Genomic DNA, 20,712 nt, shown 5'->3' with positions numbered 1-20,712 from the left:
AATGAGAGCACATTCAAACAGCAATCATGGTATAAAAACAAAAAGTCTTAACGTTGTTATTTTTTGGGTTATAAATTTGTGTATGTTAGTATGTACATACGTATGTATGTATGTTTCATTTTCCACGTTTGACTTTTTACACAAGCAATTTTATTTATTTAATAGTAATATATGTATGTATTTAGTAGATTTCAAATATATAATTAAATAGTATATGTATATATTTGTTCGTATATGTACATTCCAAAAATTTGCAAATACGTTTACGTAAATTTATATTTTAACTTTTATACTTAGCACTAAGCGGGTTGATAGTTATCATACATACATATACATACACATGATAAATGCTCATCCGTACATATTTTACTATAGACTTAAACATATGGATCTCACCAAAACTATTTTATATTCATTTGATTTAATTTTTAAATATTCTGTGTTACAGAGTTGGAGGGAAATTCTGTTATGAAGTTAGACCCCAAACATCTACTCATTTATTGGTGTTTTCAATTATTTAATAAATAGTTCCAATGTATAAAAAAGAATAAAAAATCATAGTTTGCGTCCAACCGTCTTGTGCCTTATTCTTCTTTGCAGGAATGTAAATATTATGTTAATGCCTTTCTATTTACTAGAATCGCGAGACACGATTGTATTCTCGATTGAATATATAGAATATTATAAAATCAGAATACCCCGATTTGGTCCATTTCAATATAGTATAATTACAATCTACGATTACTGACGAATAATAAGTTCATTATCGCAACATGTCTGTGTCTCAAGGAAAAGTTAAAAATTTAAAACGTGAGAATTTTCAAAATCTACGCTCTTTATCCCTTCCGAGTGCTAAGAAATTTGTTGACCGCCTGTTGGAAATGAGTGCACTCTTTTCGCTTTTAGTATCAAATAGTACATTGAACCATCTCAAATCCAATATTGCGGTGTAAGTGTGTACTGTATTTGTGGTTGAGTTATTACTTTGAAATGTGTTGCCGTTTACCGCCATCACAATGAAAGTGTTTTCTTCAGTTAGGTTGGTATAACTATTTAGATTCATATTTAAGCGTCCGGTACTGAATTACATTTATATAAATTAAGGAATGAGACTTGGTGGATATTAAATGAGAAAACTTTAATTCATATCCATAGTAATTTGGCGAAACGCATGAAAGGTGCTATGTATGTAGGGATGTACGAGTATGTATATGGAGTATGTAGTATAATTTGTACGTATGTACTTAGTTTTGTAGCGCATAAAAGCAAATATTCCATTATAAAAATAAAGCATTTATTTGTAGTATATTGTAGGTAATGTATATAGGTATGTATATAGTAAATACCGTCACCCATGACTGTTTGGCATTCGATCGTGGGTTTTAAATATGTGAGATTTCGATATGATAATGATGTTTGTAATAATTTGGCTTCGACTAACGTCCATGATTAGTGACAGATCAGCCAACCAGAAGAAATTGAAAAAATTACGTAAAATCACGCGTAAATTATTATACGTCAGTGGCCTATTACATTTCGATAATTTAATTATCACAAATTACATATTAATTATTATTTTACGAGATAATATTATAGCTGCCAAACAGAGAGGGCGATATACAAGTATGCATTTATTGTATACTCATAAGTGATGTATATATGTGTATATGGACAGCATCTATGCCATTTATTCTCCTTAAATGACTCCGATATTTATACGAGTATATCAATTCCATAGCCAGTTCTATGGCTGACATAAATGAATTTCGATGGCGATCTCTCTTCTGCTTACAAATCAAAATAAAACTCAACGAGCATAGCCTAAAATTGATTAACCTTCAATTCATTGCCCTGCAACTGAACCAGTCTAAAGGCTTCTCGTATTGTGGGCGTCATCAAAAGTTTAAGATTCTCCTCAGCTTCGCCGGGCAATGATCGCAGTAACTCCATGGAAGCTACGACCAGTTGAGCTAAAGCAGCTTTCTTGTAATTAGAGTCCTTAAGAATACTCGAAGCACGTTGTTGCTCGATTTCCGGTGATATTGCTTCTGATTCGCACTTCTGCGGCCGGTTTGTGTCGAAAGGATTATTGCGGCTTTTCGGTTGGAATTCACTGATCAGTGTTGTCATTGTCACATTTTCTTCTTCGAGTTGAGTACACTTATTGGGTGAAACAGCCATTGTTTCTGAGTGGCTTGATGTACTTGCACTTTCTCCATTTGTGCTAACTGATATACGCATTGGTTTCGGGGTCATAACTTTGTTTTGTAAACCACGCTTATCACTTCCGTCACCGGAGCGGAGTTTTCCATTTTCAATATCATGAATCGCTGAATTATTTAAATATAGCTCACATACAAGGTTCCATGCGTCCTGTAAACAGAACAAATATCGCACAAAATTTTCCTTTTTTTTTACCGTGGTTGTGTTTAGCCGTGAACAAGATTCGAGTATGAATTTCAAGTCATCCGGGCCCAGATTATACACAACAATGTCATTTAAATAAGAATCGACTAAGGCGATATAGTAAATCATCCAAGATGACGTCATCTGTTTGTATAAGTTGGCTGCGTACTCAGTATTGGAGACCTTTTGCATAAGAAACTTAAGTCCGGGTCGAGAATCGAATTCTAAAGAACTCGTCAAGTACTGTTTAACACAACGCAATAATATCTCTTTGGAACGAAAGTCCAAGTCGTAATCGTGACTAGTGGTCGATGTGCCATAATTGTCAAATATGCATGTAGAAACCGCTTGAGGTACACACTTTAACCGTGAAAGTAAAAGCTTCGCAACTAATTGCAATAGCATTTGATTTGCTAGTAATCCAACCACTAAGTTCTTGAAAGGTATACGAATAACGAAGTTGTCTAGATTCGAATTGAAACCATTGTTTAAAGGATATAGAAGAAATGAGTAACTTCGCTCATCGGTTAAATGTTTTTCTAAGTGATTGGACACCTTCACAGTCGGTTCTCTTTGATTATCAGAGAGGAAAACTTGTTGCGCCAATGAGTAAACCCGAGTCAATTCCTCCACGGTGCTATCGCGACGAGCTGCCACTTTTACATTAGCACAATCACCATAGAAACTATTTGATTTCTCATGGAAAGCAAACGACAATTGCCTTAAAGGCGCTATTGTTACGGTACAGGCGCGATGTAATGCAGAGCTGGCAATCATCCATTGTGACTCATTGAAAAGCATACCTGTGGATAAGATTATATGCTTTAAGCATGACACTCCAACGCGAGCTACAGATTCCTGCGCCTGTGCAGAACACTCAATTAACACCAACAGTAGTTGTTTAAGGGCCAGCGTAGCAGAACCAGATATTTTAGTTGGTGAATCAATGACGTTAGCTCCGCTTTCTTCACTTGAAGACGAGCTATCATACTGATTGCTTTGGTTAATGTTATCATTATCATCAATTCGTTCTGTGATGAATTTTAACTTAGAATATAAAGAATTATCGATGTTATTAATACTCGAGTTATTAGTCAAATTTATATTCGAAGGCGTGTGTACGATCTGGGTAATGCGTGTCTTCGTTATACCCTGCCTACGACTACTCTCAGTAACAGACTTCTCGATGAATTCCACGACTAAGTCGGTTGTCATACAACAACAGTGTTTAAAGTTTTTTTCAATCATTGACCAAGGAGAACCGGTTTTATTTATGTAACGTAGCCAGTCCTGAATCATTGGTATTAATAGATGGTTAATGCAGTAAAATCCAAAATCGATACCAGGGCAGCATAATAAATTTTTAAAGAGTTTAAATATTGTTTGAAGTATTGGTGCTTGATGTGAATAAGGGCAAACAATTAGTGAATTCGTGAGACCATCTAGTAGAAGAAACCAAACTTTCAATACACCTGATGGCTTATCCATTTCGTCGATTTTTGTAATAGCATCTTTGTCGATGTGTAACGACCGATACGATATCATGTGTTGTTCATTTTTCGTTTGTAAGTAATCATTGCCGAAATATGTAAAATTCTCCATTGAATTAGGGATATTTGCGTCGATGATGTGGGTATAGGAAATGCCTTTAATTTTATATGTTGAATGGAAGTTGGGACACTTCGGCATGTTGAACATAAAACCTAAAATGGATGAACAACGCTCGAGGAAACGAAGAGTTTCATGTAGGAACTCAGTAGGCCGAAAGCTATTTTCATCCTCAACGCAAGTATTATTATTTGATCCTCCGCTACCTGATATCTCCAGATAAGATAATAAGCATAGAATACAATCCAATCCAGCATTGGCGAATACTAAAGTGTTATCGGAGTCAAGAAATACTCTGAATATATCGATGATGTTGCTCATATTTAGCATGCGGCTACGAGCATTGCGCAACGTTCCGAATAGTGGACGCCACCCCGACCGGATTTCCGTTCTATGCGCTTCGACAATTTCATACAAACATGCGACAATTTGATCCTGAAAATAATGAAAGCAGATTAATAATAAAAAATGAACTAGTAAATTAAATTTAGCTTCTTTGGATTGCGTTTACATCACTTATTTCTCATTTCAATAAATTAGTGTGACCGTTATAAGAAATATATGTACGAGATGTGCTCAGAAAACAAAATTTTATTAAATTTAATTTTAGAAAGTACAATTGTCAAATTTGTACACTATTTCAATATGTTGCTACAGAGTTTAATAGTTTTGTTCACCTAACTGTTGTTTGTATCACCTTAAAATAATCGAGTAAGATAAAGAGTTAGTTATATATATATATATACACATATATAAAAAATCAGGAAAACCCGAGTGACTGTATGTCAGTCTGTCCGTGCGTATGTCCGTCTGTGCAAGCGATAACTTGAGTAAAAAGTAGTTCGTGCGTCCATAAAACGCTATAAAATGAAAATCCGTAAAGGGTCGCAACTAAGCACCAAATGAAGATATTGAACTGTAATTTGGCATAGGCGATCGCAGGCATCTATGGGCATGTCTACGCCATCTAATTGATTTAATGTATATATCTCCTAAACTACTTAATATAGAATAACCAAATAATCATAAGCTCCCTTACCGACACTGGAAAGTTGGATGAAATGGAAAGATAACTTCGTCCCCTCCTCATATAACATTACTGTTAAAAACAACTAAGAGTGCGACATATCAAAAATGGGTTGAATCGGGTCAATACTTTCCCGAGCCCCCATAAACCTAATATAAAGATTTTTGAACTTCCAGGTGACTTTACGCTGGATATATCGGCCAATATTCGACCCCAACGAAAATAACAGAGCGTGTTTTACTTTTAACAGTATATGTAGCTTTGTGCTTAAAATAGATACAATTGGGCGCAAACTTGACGGTTACCCTATATAACTATTACTAGGGTTTTCGAACATCCGTCTGGTTTTGATCCATCTGATTGGTGATTATATGTGATAATAGTTAATGGATAAAATTTGTTGATAGTAGCCCAACTTCTACATATAACGCATAATGATTTTCGTTTTTCTAACAAATCTTATGCCAAATTTGTCGGTCAGTGTATGATTTATATAGAGTATATGAATATATAAAGTTACTTAGATTCCGATCCTTTCCAAGAGTTCGGTTCCACCCGAACTTAGCCCTTCGTTACTTGTTGTAGAACAATTCGTGCACCACTCTGTATTATTAAATTTTACCTCCTTCTTCGAGTTCATATCACGTGATGTTCGATTACACCCGAATATCAATTATATTTTTACCGCGTAAATTATATTTTTAAGAGTAATATTCCTTAGTTACTAACTTATTCCTGTCTGAAGTTGAATAGATGAACATACCTGCACATCAACATCACAAGTGTCCATGCTTAAAAGATTTTCAAACGGTTTCAACAGTGCTTCATTGAAGTGAAAATGAGGTAACTCAGATTGTTCCACAAGAAGTGCTGTAATGATATCATGGATGTATTCAATGGCTCTTTTTGATATCACACGATCTCGATGACAAGAAGCCTTAAATATAATAGACAAAAAGTGTTACAGATGAAATTATATGTATTTATTGAGATACCCACATCCATTAGATGAGGCCCAGTGATGGCCCATACTTTTAGTATATGTAAAAGCGGCCTAGAGCTTTTAAAGACCCTCAGTGTAACATCTCCGATTCGATGTAATAATAACGAAATTGGTAGGGTTTCCATTTTCTTCCAACCTTTGCTCGGCCACCAAATTCTGCTGCCTTTGCGAGTTGTAACATTCTTATAGAGCTGTTCCCTCGATGCTTTACATAGGTGTTTTAAAAACTGACATAGTGAAGGAAGGCTTAAGCGCTCAGCAGCGTCCGAGAATAAATTTTCAGCCTGGTGTGACAGAGCGCAAAGAACTTTTGAGGTGTCGCTTTGACTCAATAGCACCGTTTCATTTGTGCCTGAATATACTTTTAATATAGATGTAATATTTGTATTAGGACTTTGTAGAGGTGCCTGAAGAAAGCTGTAAACATCCACGCTATAGAAGAAACAAATTGGTTTTTAAATTTGTCGGACCATGTTCTTAGGCTGAATATTCCAACAAAGCTAATAACTTCAATTAAAATATTTTTAATTTTACTTATTTAAAAAATATTAAATATTTTATATTACTTCGGTAATGAGTTAAAAAATTAATAAATTCATACACATTTGTCCGACTAAATTAGTAATTTTTCGATTTTATCAAGTAAGTCGGTTTTGGCTGAAAATGGTGGAAAGTATTTAGCAACTTTGACAACAAAAGTTTTTATCTTTAGAGTGGAGTAGTAACTTTATCTAGAATATTGTCAAAGTTCAATGATATTTCATTCAATCGATACCTGACCCTAACCGTGGTATTTTGGTTTACAACGTATTAAATTAGCCTTTTCAGCCCATATTACCCACACTTAACATAAATATAGATATGAACGAATATGGTGGTAAGTTAAATATTATGTAATAAACTAAGAGTACACTAATTACCACGTTTCATCATCATCTATGGGTAGTGAAGATACATTAAGTTTGTCATTTTGAGTTGTATTGTTAAGCTTTTCACCGGTTTCCAAGTCTCGTCGCCCTGTGCCTGGTGAAGTGCCAATCGATGAATTTTGCAAACTGAAAATTTCGTGTTCCAACTGGCTGACATGACGACACACAGCGAAGACGGATTGCCAACAATCTGGGCTATAGGAGCCTAAATTCAAGCCTCCATTTAAAACCACATCCATAGACATTGCTTGGCTAGCAGAAATTCTTGGCCCATTTGTCTGGCAAACATTTGACGCCAGAAGACTTAAAATTTTTCCAGCCAAATGTTGCAAATTCAAACTGTTGCTTAAAGTTGCGGCCTAAAATTCAAAGAAAATTAAATTAGTTATTTTATGGATGAAATAATTTCCAAAATTGTTGGATATCTTACCGAATGTAAACCATCCAAGCACATAGCGTATAAAGCTTCACCATTTGTTTTATTTGTTTTTGCTTTGACTCGAAGTGTGCGTTTTGACAAGGCCACCAATTTATTCGAATTAGTGCAAGATAAATCGCCTAAACCCGAGCTTAGCACTATAACCATTGAATCCCAACAACATGTCAATAAGCGTCTGCAAAGCTTCTTTGCGGCCTCTCGACGCTTGCTATCCAACTCTTCTGTACGTTTCACATTCGCTATTTGCAATCGCTGCCATTCGGAGAGCATCTGAGTTGGGCCCAATCCTCCAGCGTCTCCCAACATATCCACAAGGGCGCTTCGCGAATAGGTGCCTTCYAATTCCTCCCTGCTCATTGCTTCCAATGCATTTGAAACTAATACGGTTTGATACAATTCACAAAGCCAAGGTGATGAGAGGTACACCAGGACTCCAGTATTCTGGACTGATGTGACGAATTGTTGTTCGGACATGGGGATTAGTATCTCCTTCTGTGGGTCATCATAGTATCCAGCCTTTGTTAATTGCAAGCTGAGTAGTAATGACGAATAAATAGCTAGGTAAATGCCATCAGCATTTATGGCTGTAAGGTGACAATCAAAATCAGAAAAATTCATAGTATTCTCTTGGCAGACAACTGAAGCGAATTCCTGCATGGCTTCGTCCACCTCAATGCAAGAACGTAGACGTAACAATTTCGGCACTAAATCTGTACGCAAAGCGTTTGCAAACTCTTTGGCATGTTGTCGATCATTGTCAATATCGGCTCGCACAGGTATTATCGGGGCTTCGAGATGAGTGTAGGGCCATCGGTTTTCCACACGTGAAGTTTCATCACTTGAAGTCGATTGTTCCTCCTCTTCTGGTCCTTCTGTATCGCCAGAACCATTTGAAGCAGCATCTTGTTCCGGATGATCGCCATCACTATCAGAGCCGGAGGATGTTTCAAACACGTTTTGCCGAAATTCAACGATTGCATCACGATAAGGAGCTGGTAAACGCGCCATTGATTGATAAGTCAAAGGACCAGTGTAATCGGCATCCTTCAATGTTTCATGACGACTATTGACTGCATTCACGATCTACGGATTTGCACAAACTTATGTATATGCGTATCATTTCAGATGGTTAAACGCGTTATCATATCTTACCTGATCACTAATCATTGATTCAGTTACTTCACCGCTGCAAAGTATTTGCAAACTATCTAGCAGTGCGACCATACATTCCACGCTTGCATGAAGCCCGGTCTCCATTCCCGAATTTGTACTTACACCAAAGGCGCATTCTTCCATAGCGTCGACCATACTACGAAAATCAGAAATTGTGAACGACGCACTACTAAAATATCTCGCATAAATAGATAAAGGGTACTCACAGGCGAAATAAGGCCATTTCATCACTACATCCTTGACCTGTACTTTTGTCGACATACAGTATAACCGCTAGATCTATCAATCGCTCTGGAGTTTTCAAAATTTCGCGAACACACTTCAGCGGCTCAGTACGATTTTGAGGCGCTGGCAATAGAAGCATACGATGAAAGAGGGCCTCCAGCATAGGTCGAAGTGACCCATATGCTCCGGCAATACGCAATAACTGTATTGCCGTCAAGTACACGCACCGAGCCTGCGGACCGTCTAAGCCAGGACCAGTAAAAAAGCCACGGGCTTCATTCTCAATCATATTCAATGCATCCCTGATGAGTTTACATATAATTTATAACATCAAAGTGATTAAAGAAAATATATATACGTATGGACATACATATATAGTATACATATATGATATATAGTTCTTAAATTGAAATACCCAAAATTAAAATAGACAAGAAATTTCTTAATATTTCTATCTGAAATGCAAATAGAAAGGAAAACATCAAATTTACTTATATGAATAATATAACGATTTCTAGCAAATTACTTTTTTAGGCCAGGGGTTTTCACTTTAGTTCTTTTGATTTTTACTTGTTTTAAAGGAAATATAAAAATTTTTATTTCGTAGAATACACAACTTAACAAATCTGAAAGCAAAATTTGCGACTGAGGTGCTAAGAGGTCTATGGGGAATTTGAAGTGAATCACGTGATGGTGGTTTTCCCCTTGACTGCCACACAAAAAATCCTACGTGTTAGAAAAAGTTTAATATCATTTTCGGTTTTAGCAACCCAAAATCAACAAGAAGAAACTGATTCATCATAGTCGCAAAATGACTTTAAACTAGTGATATCAATATGTGAAAGAGACTGATTACATGGGCTTATAGTTGTTACTAGTTGGACAGTAGTTTATAAACAGTTGATTTGACTAAATGGTATTTTCAAATTTAAATATTTATCATCTCGTATATATATATGTACGTATGTAAATATTTAACTTACTTATACGTAAACTTTTTATCCAAATTAATGCGACCTGGTGAACCCAACGCTGCCGCCAATGTTGGGCAAAATTTCTGCCATAAGAATGATGTAAAGTGTGGATTCGCGTGAACGTTTCGCGGCAATGCTGATGTCAATGTAAGAATGCATTCCGTTAAATATAACGAGCAGTTGTTATCTGCCTTTTTGTTCGGTGAGCCATTCGCAGTTGGCTCTACCAAGCGACTGCATAACCACTGCATTACAGGTATCACTTCATTATACACAGCAGATGCTTGCGTCTGAGTCATCAGACCTGGTGGAGCAGTCTTCTTCACCTCTTCAGCCTCTTCCATGAGAAAGGCGCAAAAAGTTCGCAAGCATTGTGACGCTGCTGCCAGAGAGGCGGCTTTTGTGGCACGAGAGCCTAATTCCCAACATTCGCCGCAACGTGAAAGTGTTTCAATTAAAAGACGACCATTTAATGTGCACGCGGGAGAGCAAGCCATAGCCAAAAATAGTCGTAAAACATTGATCACGGTATCTTCATTGCTGGTCGTAGGCAAAATACCACTTGTGGCACGTAGCAACTGAGCGGGCAACCACACCGAGTCATCTTCTGGTTCTAAGCCAATGTAAAAGCGTTCGTCTTTAATAATGCGCTAAAAGTAAGACATTAAAGAGCTTCATAAACAAAAAAATTTCAATAAACTTCAGCAGTAATTTTTTATATCTGATTTTTACAACAAAGAACACACTCCCTCGTAGTTTTCGTTAAGTTTTTCAAAACTCATTATCAAAGACATAAATACATAGTACACGTCTATTCATAAATATATACATACTTAGTAGAGATCTAAATGAGTTGCATATTTTATTTTTTGGGCAGACATGTTGGCGGTGCTCTTTGACAAATGTGTAAATTTTCAGTTTAAAGTCCGTTGGTTGYAAAACTATTGATCTTATATATGTACATACATATGTATGTTTTATATGTTTATATGAATGTATTTATGTTAAAATGCATGTGTAAATATGATTACTTACATGCAATCCATTGAGTCCCATTGTAACAAACTTTGGACGCTTTGTATCTAGGGCCATTTGCAGTGCAGTGAAGCATACAGACCGGAGTTCATGAGCTGGATCCCGATGGATTCCGTGCTGGCGATATAATTTATCTAATAGAAAAAATTTAAAGTTTATTGCATTTAGAACTAAATAGAATAAATGGAAGCATTTTATGCAGGCGCCTTGGTACCCACCGTATGCAATTTGCGCAGTTTGCCGCAACGCATTATGCTTTGTCCCTGTGGACTCCTTTATTATAAGCAAAAATAAATCCTCCATTTGTAAATCGATTCTTTTGCTTTAATAATGCTCTTGAAACGAAATAAACTTCCTGTTGCTTAAATTGTTCACTTGTTACTGCCCGATGCTCTCCTTATGGCTGTAGTGACTATACTCCCATATGCTTATTCGTTCTACGTCAGTGTTTACGACTTTGCTGAGAGAAACGTTGCTTTTGAGGACGATCTGAGTACTATTCGTATTGCCTGTGTATTGGAACTATTAGTTTTGCTTTGATGTTTGCCATTCAACACAAGCCTGCTCCTAAATATCCTTTATACGTGGATATATAAATACATATATACATAAATAATTACGTATGAAAAAATTCATATACATACATATGTATAAGCATTACTATAACCGAAGATTTGGATGCACTTTCAAGGATAACTTACAGCACAATCATAGCAGATTTTTGTTTTTTTTGCTATTATGGTTTATGTTCACCAATTTATCTGGCATATCGTCTTGTTATTAGCGAAATTTACATACATATGAATATGGAACTCGTACATTCAAATATGTACATATGTACTTAAAAGCGTGTAAATACGATTTAATAAACAATAATACAAAATGCAGTTCGTTAATTTATATACACATATATGCTCTTATGCATATGTGTACGTATGTACATATTACACATAAAAATATTGATTTTTTTGAAATTAATTTACAACTTATTTTTCTGTTTTAATATATATTTTCAAATAACATATACATATGGAATGTACGTATGTTCATATTAATATAATATTCAATACCAACCACGTCACTCACTTTTTTATTATCCTTTCATTTTATAAAGATTGCTAAGTATTCACTTTATTTCACTTTTACTTAAATTTTTTTGTCAAATATTCGTTGTTTATTTGCGTATGAAAATAAACGATATTCCAACAGGCGTCGGAAGTTTTCAAGAATTTACCCTCATTTTTTAATACCCTGACCTTTACTGTGCACTAAACTAACTAATCAACTTTAAACGTTGTCTCTAATGGCAATCTCAAGCAAAACTGACGTTCACTACAAGCCAAAGATATTAGTCACTCACTATTTTACTTAAGAGCCATTTAAAAACAAAATGTTGGCCAATGCGCAAGTCCGGGCACCAGCTCCATTTTTGATATTTACTTTTCCATATTTGACCGGTAAAAATCGATGTCTGTTGCAGCTTTTTTTACAGCAGCTACACCAAAAATTTCATTTGCACATAAAATTCCATTTGCCAATTATTTATAAGTTCACCGATTCATATGTAAATATCTATGACATGTTTTTAAATAATCTAAAACATTCTTTCAAATTTACTGGAAAAAACACAGTCAGCGCCAGCGTATGCTAAGTGTAAAGGTACATATGTATGTTTACAAGGCTCTTCAGAATCATAACAGGTGGTTTCATTTACTATTTGTATGCATTCTAATTAATTTTTTGTTTTGTTTTGATTTATTTTTCATCATATACTCTGAGACCTCTCCAAATAGATATTAAAATAAACAAAATAATATTTTTTGAATTCATATGGTTTGACAAGTTAGACCTTGACCAATTAATCTAACGTGTTTATAGAGAGATATCTCATTTATTTTAGAGTTATCAGTTACAAAACAAATAAAGTCCAAATAAGTTGAATAAAGACAATAAAAAATCTTTAAGGTTATCTCACATGATATGCGTTGTGTTTGTGTATTCCCCAAATAACGAACCAATGCGCTTAAATACTAACATCCCCATTGCATCTTATTTGCATGAGAAACATGTATCTTCCTAAGAGACAGAGAGCTGGAATCATCGGAGTTTATAAAATATAAAGTATCATAACACAGTTTAATGAAAATCAAAGCGTGAGGTTTAAAACTCTGAATATGTGAATCCCCAATTTTACGTTTGAATTTAAATGGACATACGTTTTATTCAAAACTAGTTTGTCGAAAAATTATTGGTACATAAATTTACAAACGCTTTCTGTCTAAACTCCGTTCATTTGGTTGACTTCGTTCTATATACAATGAATATCCTAGTTCAAGTCTTTTCGAAAGCGAAAGTACATATAAAGTTGAAAGTTCTATAATGCCTACTGTTGTGGTCGTTGGAGCGGCAGAATTCTGCCGAGTTGACATTCTTTGACCGGATAAAAATTCGGGTCCGTTGCGGTTACGTAGACTCGACTGTCGTGGGAATGGATGTAATGCCTACTCATCTTAATTGGTTAGAAAGGGAACTTTAGGCAAATCTGATGAGCAGAAACCATTTTCTACATATTGGCGGCATATGTATACTTATGTTGGCAGCTAAAACTTGCAATATATAATTTATTTTATCGAATGTCCAACTTTGATTTGCTGTAGAATCTCTCATGTATATATAAACTTAACCGTATAATGTTATATACACTTTGAAATCATTGGAAAAATGTTACTTTTTAGAATTCACACATCATAAATAGTAGGTTTGAGATAAGCTCAATTTCGAACTTCAAAAGCAAATAATCCGATTGAGAGGCTGACTTTGAGAAACGTGTACATTATTGTGATATATAATTTAAATCATATATATGAAACAGATTTATCCTGAGAATTTATTTGGAGGGGCTACTATCAATTTCAAACTCCGAATTTTCTTTTTTCTGTCATTTTAGTACCAAATTAATGTTTGTTTGAATCCGGTTACTTAAACCCCGACTGTCGTGGAAACGTTTTTTTTTTTTGTTTTCTTATTTGTCTTAATTTGCTGTTAAGTACTCTCATTTAATAAACTTTAGATTAAAAGAATGTGTGTTGCGATACCAAATTCATGTGAATATCTATCTATATATGTTTATAAAAAAAAGTTGTTTTAGTTGCACCATTTATAACTCAAGAACGGCTGAACCGATTTGGCTGAAAATCTCTTTATGTTAAAATTTAGTACAACTCATAAATACAAAAATTATATTTTCAATCATTAGCATTTGTTCAAAATTCGTGTTTGTAGGAATCATTTGAATTGTTCATTTCTTTTAAAAACGAAATGCTTTATGATCCAGTTTTTTGTAAACTAACACAAGTTGCTTCACAAAAATGCTATATCTCATTAACTAATATAGTGCGCGAGTTTTGGTTAGCCGCACTCTTAATGTATAGAGAAAATAACTGTACACGCGACAGTTTTAATATTTTTGTTTTTGTAAACAATAGTTGCTAGATAATATTACATAGAAAGAGCATGCATACAAAAAAAAAGAGCTAATACCGCTATTAAAATAGCAAAATCTGAATATTGTCTGACAATTGGTGCGACCTTTGGTTAGCCCCAGTGTTATTTTTATCGTTTTTGCGGTAAGTTCTCTGTGTTTTTAATTTTTTTTTTTTTGTGAAGTTTTGTTAACATTTACACTTATTCTATTTGATTATATTCAGTTGACAACAGTGCGATTGAAATGGCTAGACGAAAGTTGTTAAGTGATGTGGAAAAGGGACAAATTAAAATTTTGAAGGAAAATGGTCTTTCTAACAGAGCAATCAGCCGGCAAATCAAAAGGTCAGAGTCCGTTGTGGTTTAACGGGAGTTCCTGCCTGCGAAGGCCTAACCCCACGGTACTTTCTATTGCTAGAAGCACATAGAGCAAAACAATGCGTTGATCAGCGCCACAAAGAACGAGTGCATGCATCTGCACCACACTCTGGAGAACCAAAGCATGAGTGCCGAATCAAAAGGTCAGAGAAAATCGTAAGAAATTTTCTGAGATTAGGAGATAAATATGGCATATCCAATAAAAATTCAAGGAGGAATACCAAGATAACTCGCCGGCAAGTTAATAATATTAAAGAAGAAGTTACTAAAAATCGGTTGAGTGCCTCYAAAATTGTAGCAAAATTAAATCTGCCAATTGGAAAAAGGAGAGTTCAGAAGATTTTAGCTGCAGACAGATACATAAAGTGGAAAAAGCAAGTAAAAAAACCACAACTTACGCATGCCCGTAAAGTAGCCAGACTTAAATTTGCAAAGGAGCATATGAGTTGGACCGATAGCTCGCACGATGTTGTTTTTTTCTGATGAAAAAAAGTTTAATTTAGACGAACCTGATGGGTTCAGTTATTACTGGCATGATCTGCACGAAAATAATCCTCCCAGAATGAGCCGTAATATCGGGGGTGGATCTGTGATGGTATGGAGTGGGTTCTCCTATCATGGAAAGCTCAAACTATGTTTAATTACGACGAAAATGGATTCGGAAAAATATATTGAGATGTTGGATGATGTGCTCATTGAGTATTTGGAGGATAACGTCGAAGTTACGTTTACCTTTCAGCAGGAGAATGCCAGCATCCACGTTTCCAAGAAGTCAAAAGAATTTTTTGCTTCGCGTTCTATACCGTTGCTAGAATGGCCAGCTCGAAGTCCGGATTTAAACCCCATTGAAATTGTTTTTATGCGAATGGGCGTCAGTATTTAGCCGCTAGGGGCTAAGAACAGCAATTTTGCAGGCGTGGCTGGATCTAGATAGAGGTATACTGCAAAAGTTAATTGACTCGATCCCAGCCAGAATTTTCAAGTAATTAATAAGAATGGTAGTGCAACTTCATATTAAGAGCGCAAAATTTGCTCAACTTTTACGAAAACCTCTTAATTATCTAATTTTTTGTAAGGCGGCTAAGTAAAGTTCGCGTATATTTACGTTGTATTTTCAGTATTTTAACTTTTTTATTTTTTTAACTATTTTTATTTTACATTTGAAATGTAAAACTATTTTCTCTTCTCTTTCCTAATAAAGAAGTATTTTGAAATATTCTAAATTAAGTTACTTTTGACAATAACTCTTATGTTAAACCACCAAAAAGCATGTGCTAATAGAAATCATATAGATGGTAGTAGTAGTATTATCTATGCATCACCCACAGTGAAGAGTGGACGGGCCCTCATCCAATAAAATAAAACAATGTATTTAATTAAGAAATCAACATTTTAATATTGCTAGCCATAGTTAGTCATTTCAGTCTGGAATTTTTACTTAACAACTTTCATCTTCCACAGGCCGTCATTAAGGTAATGGCAGTTTTCTACTCCCACGCCTTTGTTGACTTTCGAACTGAAACAATATAATATTAAATTTAAAAAGTACCCAATATAATATGCGTCTTACATTTCTTCAGTAGATAATGTCGTAACACCAATAGCTAATGCATGTTCCTTTCCCTCAGCCATTATAGCAACTATAGTTCCTTTATCAACAGGCGTCATTAGTGCTCCAGGTGATGTAAGACCGGGACACATTACATTAGCTCCACTTAAAACGAAACGTATGGCGCCTTTGTCTACTTGCTGCATGKTTACAAAATATGGGAATTTATGAAGTAATCTCAAAGTAGGCATCCATTGACTCTCACGGTGCCGAAAGAAAGCTATTTCACCGCTCCCCGTAACTAAAAGTTCAATGTGATCGTGACTAAAATTATATTTATTTAAACCTTATTAATTTGTGACAGAAAATTTATATAACCATTTCGCGATGCGATATGAATCCTTTTTTGGCAATATCAAATCAATATGCGTTTCCAATAAAGGATATGTCTCTAACAACTTTGCCCGAATTCCTTTCTGCACTGAAGACTTCAGTTGCTGCAGCGATGAAACACTTTCCTTTTCTTCAAACCTATATCAGTAATTAAAACTCATTAAAAAAATAATAATCAGTAGAACATGACTCACTTTTTAAACATTTTCTTTTAAATTATGGTGGTATATCAGATATATAGAACAATTTTGATTTTAGGACGTTTACGTTTCACTTAAAAGACATGCCAGATGTGCTACCAACAACAAAATAAGACGAAAGTCAAGTGAAAAGTGCTGCCAATATATCATTATTAATCGTCTATAAATCGATTAATATATGCTGCTCCAGTAGACCTACATCCTGATATTTTTTTTTTAAATTAATTTTAACCTTTCAAATTCTATTTCAGTGAACATGGACAAAAACTAAAATTGAAACATAACTGTACAAAGTTCAAATAGAAAATGTCATCTTATGGTATATTGATCCAAGGCGTCCACAAACAAATGCTAAATGGAAACCATCCCTAACATAATCTGTATTACCAGCAAATTTTCCAGTGACGGCTGCACATTACTAATATTTAGCAATTTATTTCTATATATATTTCATCCCATTTTGGTGGTTGTCACAGATCTCTTTAGTTCATACAAATTTTGAAGGGGAAACATGTACATACATAGTTTCGGTCTCATAATGCCAGTGRAGATGAAATGTCAATGGCTCGAAGTTTAAGATTTTATGCACAAATTGAAATTTAGCAAAGTATTATCCAAAAAATAAATTCTAACAAAATACATATGTACATCTCCTTGGATGCATTACGCAGTAATTATTTTAGCCTTGAAAATGAAATACATTTGTGAAAAACAGTAGACTTTTACTATGTATCGAAACATCTTATATATCGAAACTTCCAATCGACCGTCTCTAAGTGTTTTGTTGGTTATCAACAATAATATAAGAGAATGGCGCTTTTATTGTTGTATTGAATATAAAAATGCAATTAAATATTAGTATTTCTTCAATATTTCACCATTATCATTTTGCAATTTTGTGAAAAATATGAAAAGTGTTTGCGGAAAAAATGGACTACTTGTTTGCTGATTTATTAACACGGGAGGAGTTGTTGACCATTTTAGTAGAGGTGCGGTCTGAAAATGTTTAGCATTATAAATTCATTATATTTTTTTATCCTTCCCTAGCGAAAACTCAACATACCAAATGTTCAGCAAATGTCCCACGATGAACTAATGCGTTTATACAAAATGTTTGCGTTACCTCTAGCYCGCAGGGAAAGACATTGTGTCAGGAGTAAATTGGAATATAATACTTCAAACAGGCCGCATTTGAAAAATAATAGTATCACTTCAATGGAAACTGATGAATCGGAAAATACTCAACTATCTCCGACATCTCTTGTTTCGACTTCCGAAAAGCCCAGGCTATGTGGGTACAAACATATTAACCCTTTCACCGATGAATATTTGAGTATAGCAACCAAGCGTATTAAAATAGCGTGGTCTTGAAAATTTTTTAAYTACGAAATGACAAAAATAATGTTTTCATTCTATTCTATTAATTTTCAAAATGTGACATCAAGAAAGATAGAAATTAAACATTAAGGTCGTATATAGGAATACATATGTATATATGCCAAATTATTATGTTCAAAAATTGTAGAAACATGGATAAATACGAATTKGTATGAGTATATAGTGAAATTCCTTATTATGGATTGTTCGTAGAGCGAACACGGTTAAGGAATCGGCACCATGTTTCGAAATTAATTCAGGAATATTTTCTGCCACTGCAACAACACATTATTTACAATGACCTAACAAAGGAAAAATTATGGTAGTATTTCGATCAGATTATCTCTGTAAACGGACAAGATTTCATAAAATTTGTATGGAAAGTTGCGTACATTTGTAAGTTTTATTAATTTCAGGAAGGTTTTAAAAAACCGACAATACGAAAAAAAAAATTCTGCCGTTACAACAACAACAACAACAACAACGAAAAAAAAATCACAGAAAGGAATTGACTTGCCCCGTCGCCTCTTGTTCGCTGGGACTCAAGGGAAAGAAAAAGTGATAATTGTCATTCATTAATCCTGTTCTGGCTGACATTGGCGTATTCATTAGTTCAGTATAAATATATAGTTAGTTGCAGTATTGTTTTCATTCTGAAACCATGTTGGTATAATTCTTCTTGATGTGYGGCTACAGGTCTAAAATTTTTAATCACCTTTATTGAAGAGAGTTGAGTTTTTTTTGCATTTTGGCACATCGTTTCGTGGATATTTATATAAGTATGCGACGTACATATATGTCCTTCCTAAATACAAAAAATTTTAATAAATTACATCTTCTCTTCTTTTTGTGCCTAAGAATACATTATAAATACAAAACTTAAACAAACAAGTTTTTGCAACGCTCCATGTGAGCATCTTTGTTTTAGATAAAACGCGTTTAAAAAATATATTAAATAATTTTTTATTTGCATATGCATGCATAATTATGTATATTCGTGTAAATATATACAATACATACAATTTATGCGAACGTAACATTTTTCACGTCTTCATCTTTTGACATAGAGTGCATCGATAAAATGCCATTCATATACATATGTATACATTTTTCTTCGATAGTATTAACAAAATCCAAATTGTACCATAATTTGTATTACTATATATTACACTGAACCATATGCTAACGCAGTTATATATTTTTCTGTATAATCTTTTTTGTTATAAATACACAATATGTGCATATGTATGTAGACGGGAAAAATATACATATTAYATATGCAGGTATATAATCAGTGGTCTCAATAAGTAAAGGTAAAAAGCAATCGAAAGTTTACCACGAAGTTTGCTACACTCATAAGGAAAACCTTAAGGGCATTATTAATCTGATCATAATTTATCCAAGTTCGGCTGTTTGTACGTGAGCTAGTCTTTCAATTTTTGAGATGTCGATATAATATAACTGCCAAAATGAAAATTGGYAATAAAATCTTCACGAAATATATAAATTATTGTGTAAGACAAGGTTACTTTTTCGGAACAAATTCTTTATTTTGGACCACTATAGCATACGAGGTGTGTTCAAAAAGTATCACGAATTTTATGTTTTTTCAAAAATTATTTATTTATTCATGACTATCTATTTTGTCCCCTTCAAAATAATCCCCATGAGATATTATACACTCGTGCCAACGGTTTTTCCAATCTTCGAAGCACTTCAAACAATCATTTTTTTTATCTTCTTCAGCTCCTCCTTCGATGCCGTCTTCATCTCGTCAAGAGAAGCGTAACGTCGTCCTTTCATGGCCCCCTTCAGTTTAGGGAACAAGAAAAAGTCATAGGGGGCCAGATCTGGGGAATACGGTGGCTGCGACATCATTAGTGTGTTGTTTTTGGCCAAAAAGTCGCGCACGAGCAACGATGTGTGAGCAGGGGCGTTATCGTGGTGAAAAAGCCAATTTTTGTTCTTCCACAAATCCGGGCGTTTCTGGCGGATTGCTTCGCGCAAATTGCACATAACTTGCAGGTAATATTCCTTGTTTTCCATTCTTCCCTGTGGCAAGAACTCATGATGCACCACCCTGCAATCGAAGAAAACTGTGAAAACTTTCACATTCGACCGAACTTGGCRCGYTTTTTTCGGTCTTGGTTCGTGCGGCAGCTTCCATTAAGATGATTGAGCTTTGGTTTCCACGTCATAACCATAAACCCACGATTCGTCACCAGTTATGACCCTCTGGAGGAAATTTGGGTCGTCGCGGACAGAATTTAACATCTCATTAGCAATGTTCATTCGATGCTGTTTTTGGTCACAATTGAGCAATTTTGGTACGAATTTCGCTGCTATCCGTCTCATGCCCAAATCATTGATAAAAATCGAATGACACGAGCCAATCGATATGTTTAGGTCCTCAGAAACTTCTCTAACGGTGATTCGACGATTGGCCAATACCATTTTCTCCACTTCATTAATTTTTTCGTCTGTTGTTGAAGTGCTCGGGCGTCCGGCACGCT

General features: G+C 34.8%; 3 protein-coding genes across 7 annotated transcripts; 1 reads left to right on the top strand and 2 right to left on the bottom strand.

Annotated features, from left to right (window-relative positions):
- Positions 1 to 232: 232 nt before the first annotated feature.
- Positions 233 to 12,266, bottom strand: LOC108964973 (brefeldin A-inhibited guanine nucleotide-exchange protein 3). Of its 5 annotated transcripts, none has more exons than XM_018927074.1 (11): positions 12,180 to 12,266; positions 11,038 to 11,274; positions 10,820 to 10,953; positions 9,794 to 10,434; positions 8,792 to 9,112; positions 8,565 to 8,721; positions 7,404 to 8,495; positions 6,965 to 7,332; positions 6,041 to 6,476; positions 5,805 to 5,978; positions 233 to 4,449 (listed from the first exon to the last, which is right to left on the bottom strand). In XM_018927074.1, exons 2-11 carry the CDS (start codon positions 11,120 to 11,122, stop codon positions 1,822 to 1,824), a joined length of 6,036 nt encoding a protein of 2,011 aa, XP_018782619.1. In that variant the 5' UTR covers positions 11,123 to 11,274; positions 12,180 to 12,266; the 3' UTR covers positions 233 to 1,821. The 5 variants fall into 5 exon arrangements, with proteins under 5 accessions (XP_018782619.1, XP_018782615.1, XP_018782617.1 ...); XM_018927070.1 differs by lacking the exon at positions 12,180 to 12,266 and adding an exon at positions 11,906 to 12,109 and having other exon boundaries at positions 11,038 to 11,395; XM_018927072.1 differs by lacking the exon at positions 12,180 to 12,266 and adding an exon at positions 11,906 to 12,109 and having other exon boundaries at positions 11,038 to 11,341.
- Positions 12,267 to 16,051: 3,785 nt separating this feature from the next.
- LOC108979020 (malignant T-cell-amplified sequence 1 homolog) lies at positions 16,052 to 16,939 on the bottom strand. Its single transcript, XM_018949581.1, has 4 exons — positions 16,817 to 16,939; positions 16,608 to 16,760; positions 16,251 to 16,553; positions 16,052 to 16,196 (listed from the first exon to the last, which is right to left on the bottom strand). The coding sequence occupies exons 1-4, from the start codon at positions 16,825 to 16,827 to the stop codon at positions 16,115 to 16,117; spliced, it is 549 nt and encodes a 182-aa protein (XP_018805126.1). The 5' UTR covers positions 16,828 to 16,939; the 3' UTR covers positions 16,052 to 16,114.
- A 398-nt stretch (positions 16,940 to 17,337) lies between these two features.
- Positions 17,338 to 18,590, top strand: LOC108979018. Its single transcript, XM_018949580.1, has 2 exons — positions 17,338 to 17,811; positions 17,870 to 18,590. The coding sequence occupies exons 1-2, from the start codon at positions 17,752 to 17,754 to the stop codon at positions 18,191 to 18,193; spliced, it is 384 nt and encodes a 127-aa protein (XP_018805125.1). The 5' UTR covers positions 17,338 to 17,751; the 3' UTR covers positions 18,194 to 18,590.
- Positions 18,591 to 20,712: the final 2,122 nt, after the last annotated feature.

The sequence above is a fragment of the Bactrocera latifrons genome, unplaced genomic scaffold, assembly GCF_001853355.1.
Source record: "Bactrocera latifrons isolate USDA-ARS-PBARC rearing strain unplaced genomic scaffold, ASM185335v1 scaffold_130, whole genome shotgun sequence".
Lineage (NCBI taxonomy): Eukaryota > Metazoa > Arthropoda > Insecta > Diptera > Tephritidae > Bactrocera > Bactrocera latifrons.
Note: the sequence above shows the minus strand (reverse complement) of the source record. Positions and strands in the feature narration are given on the sequence as shown.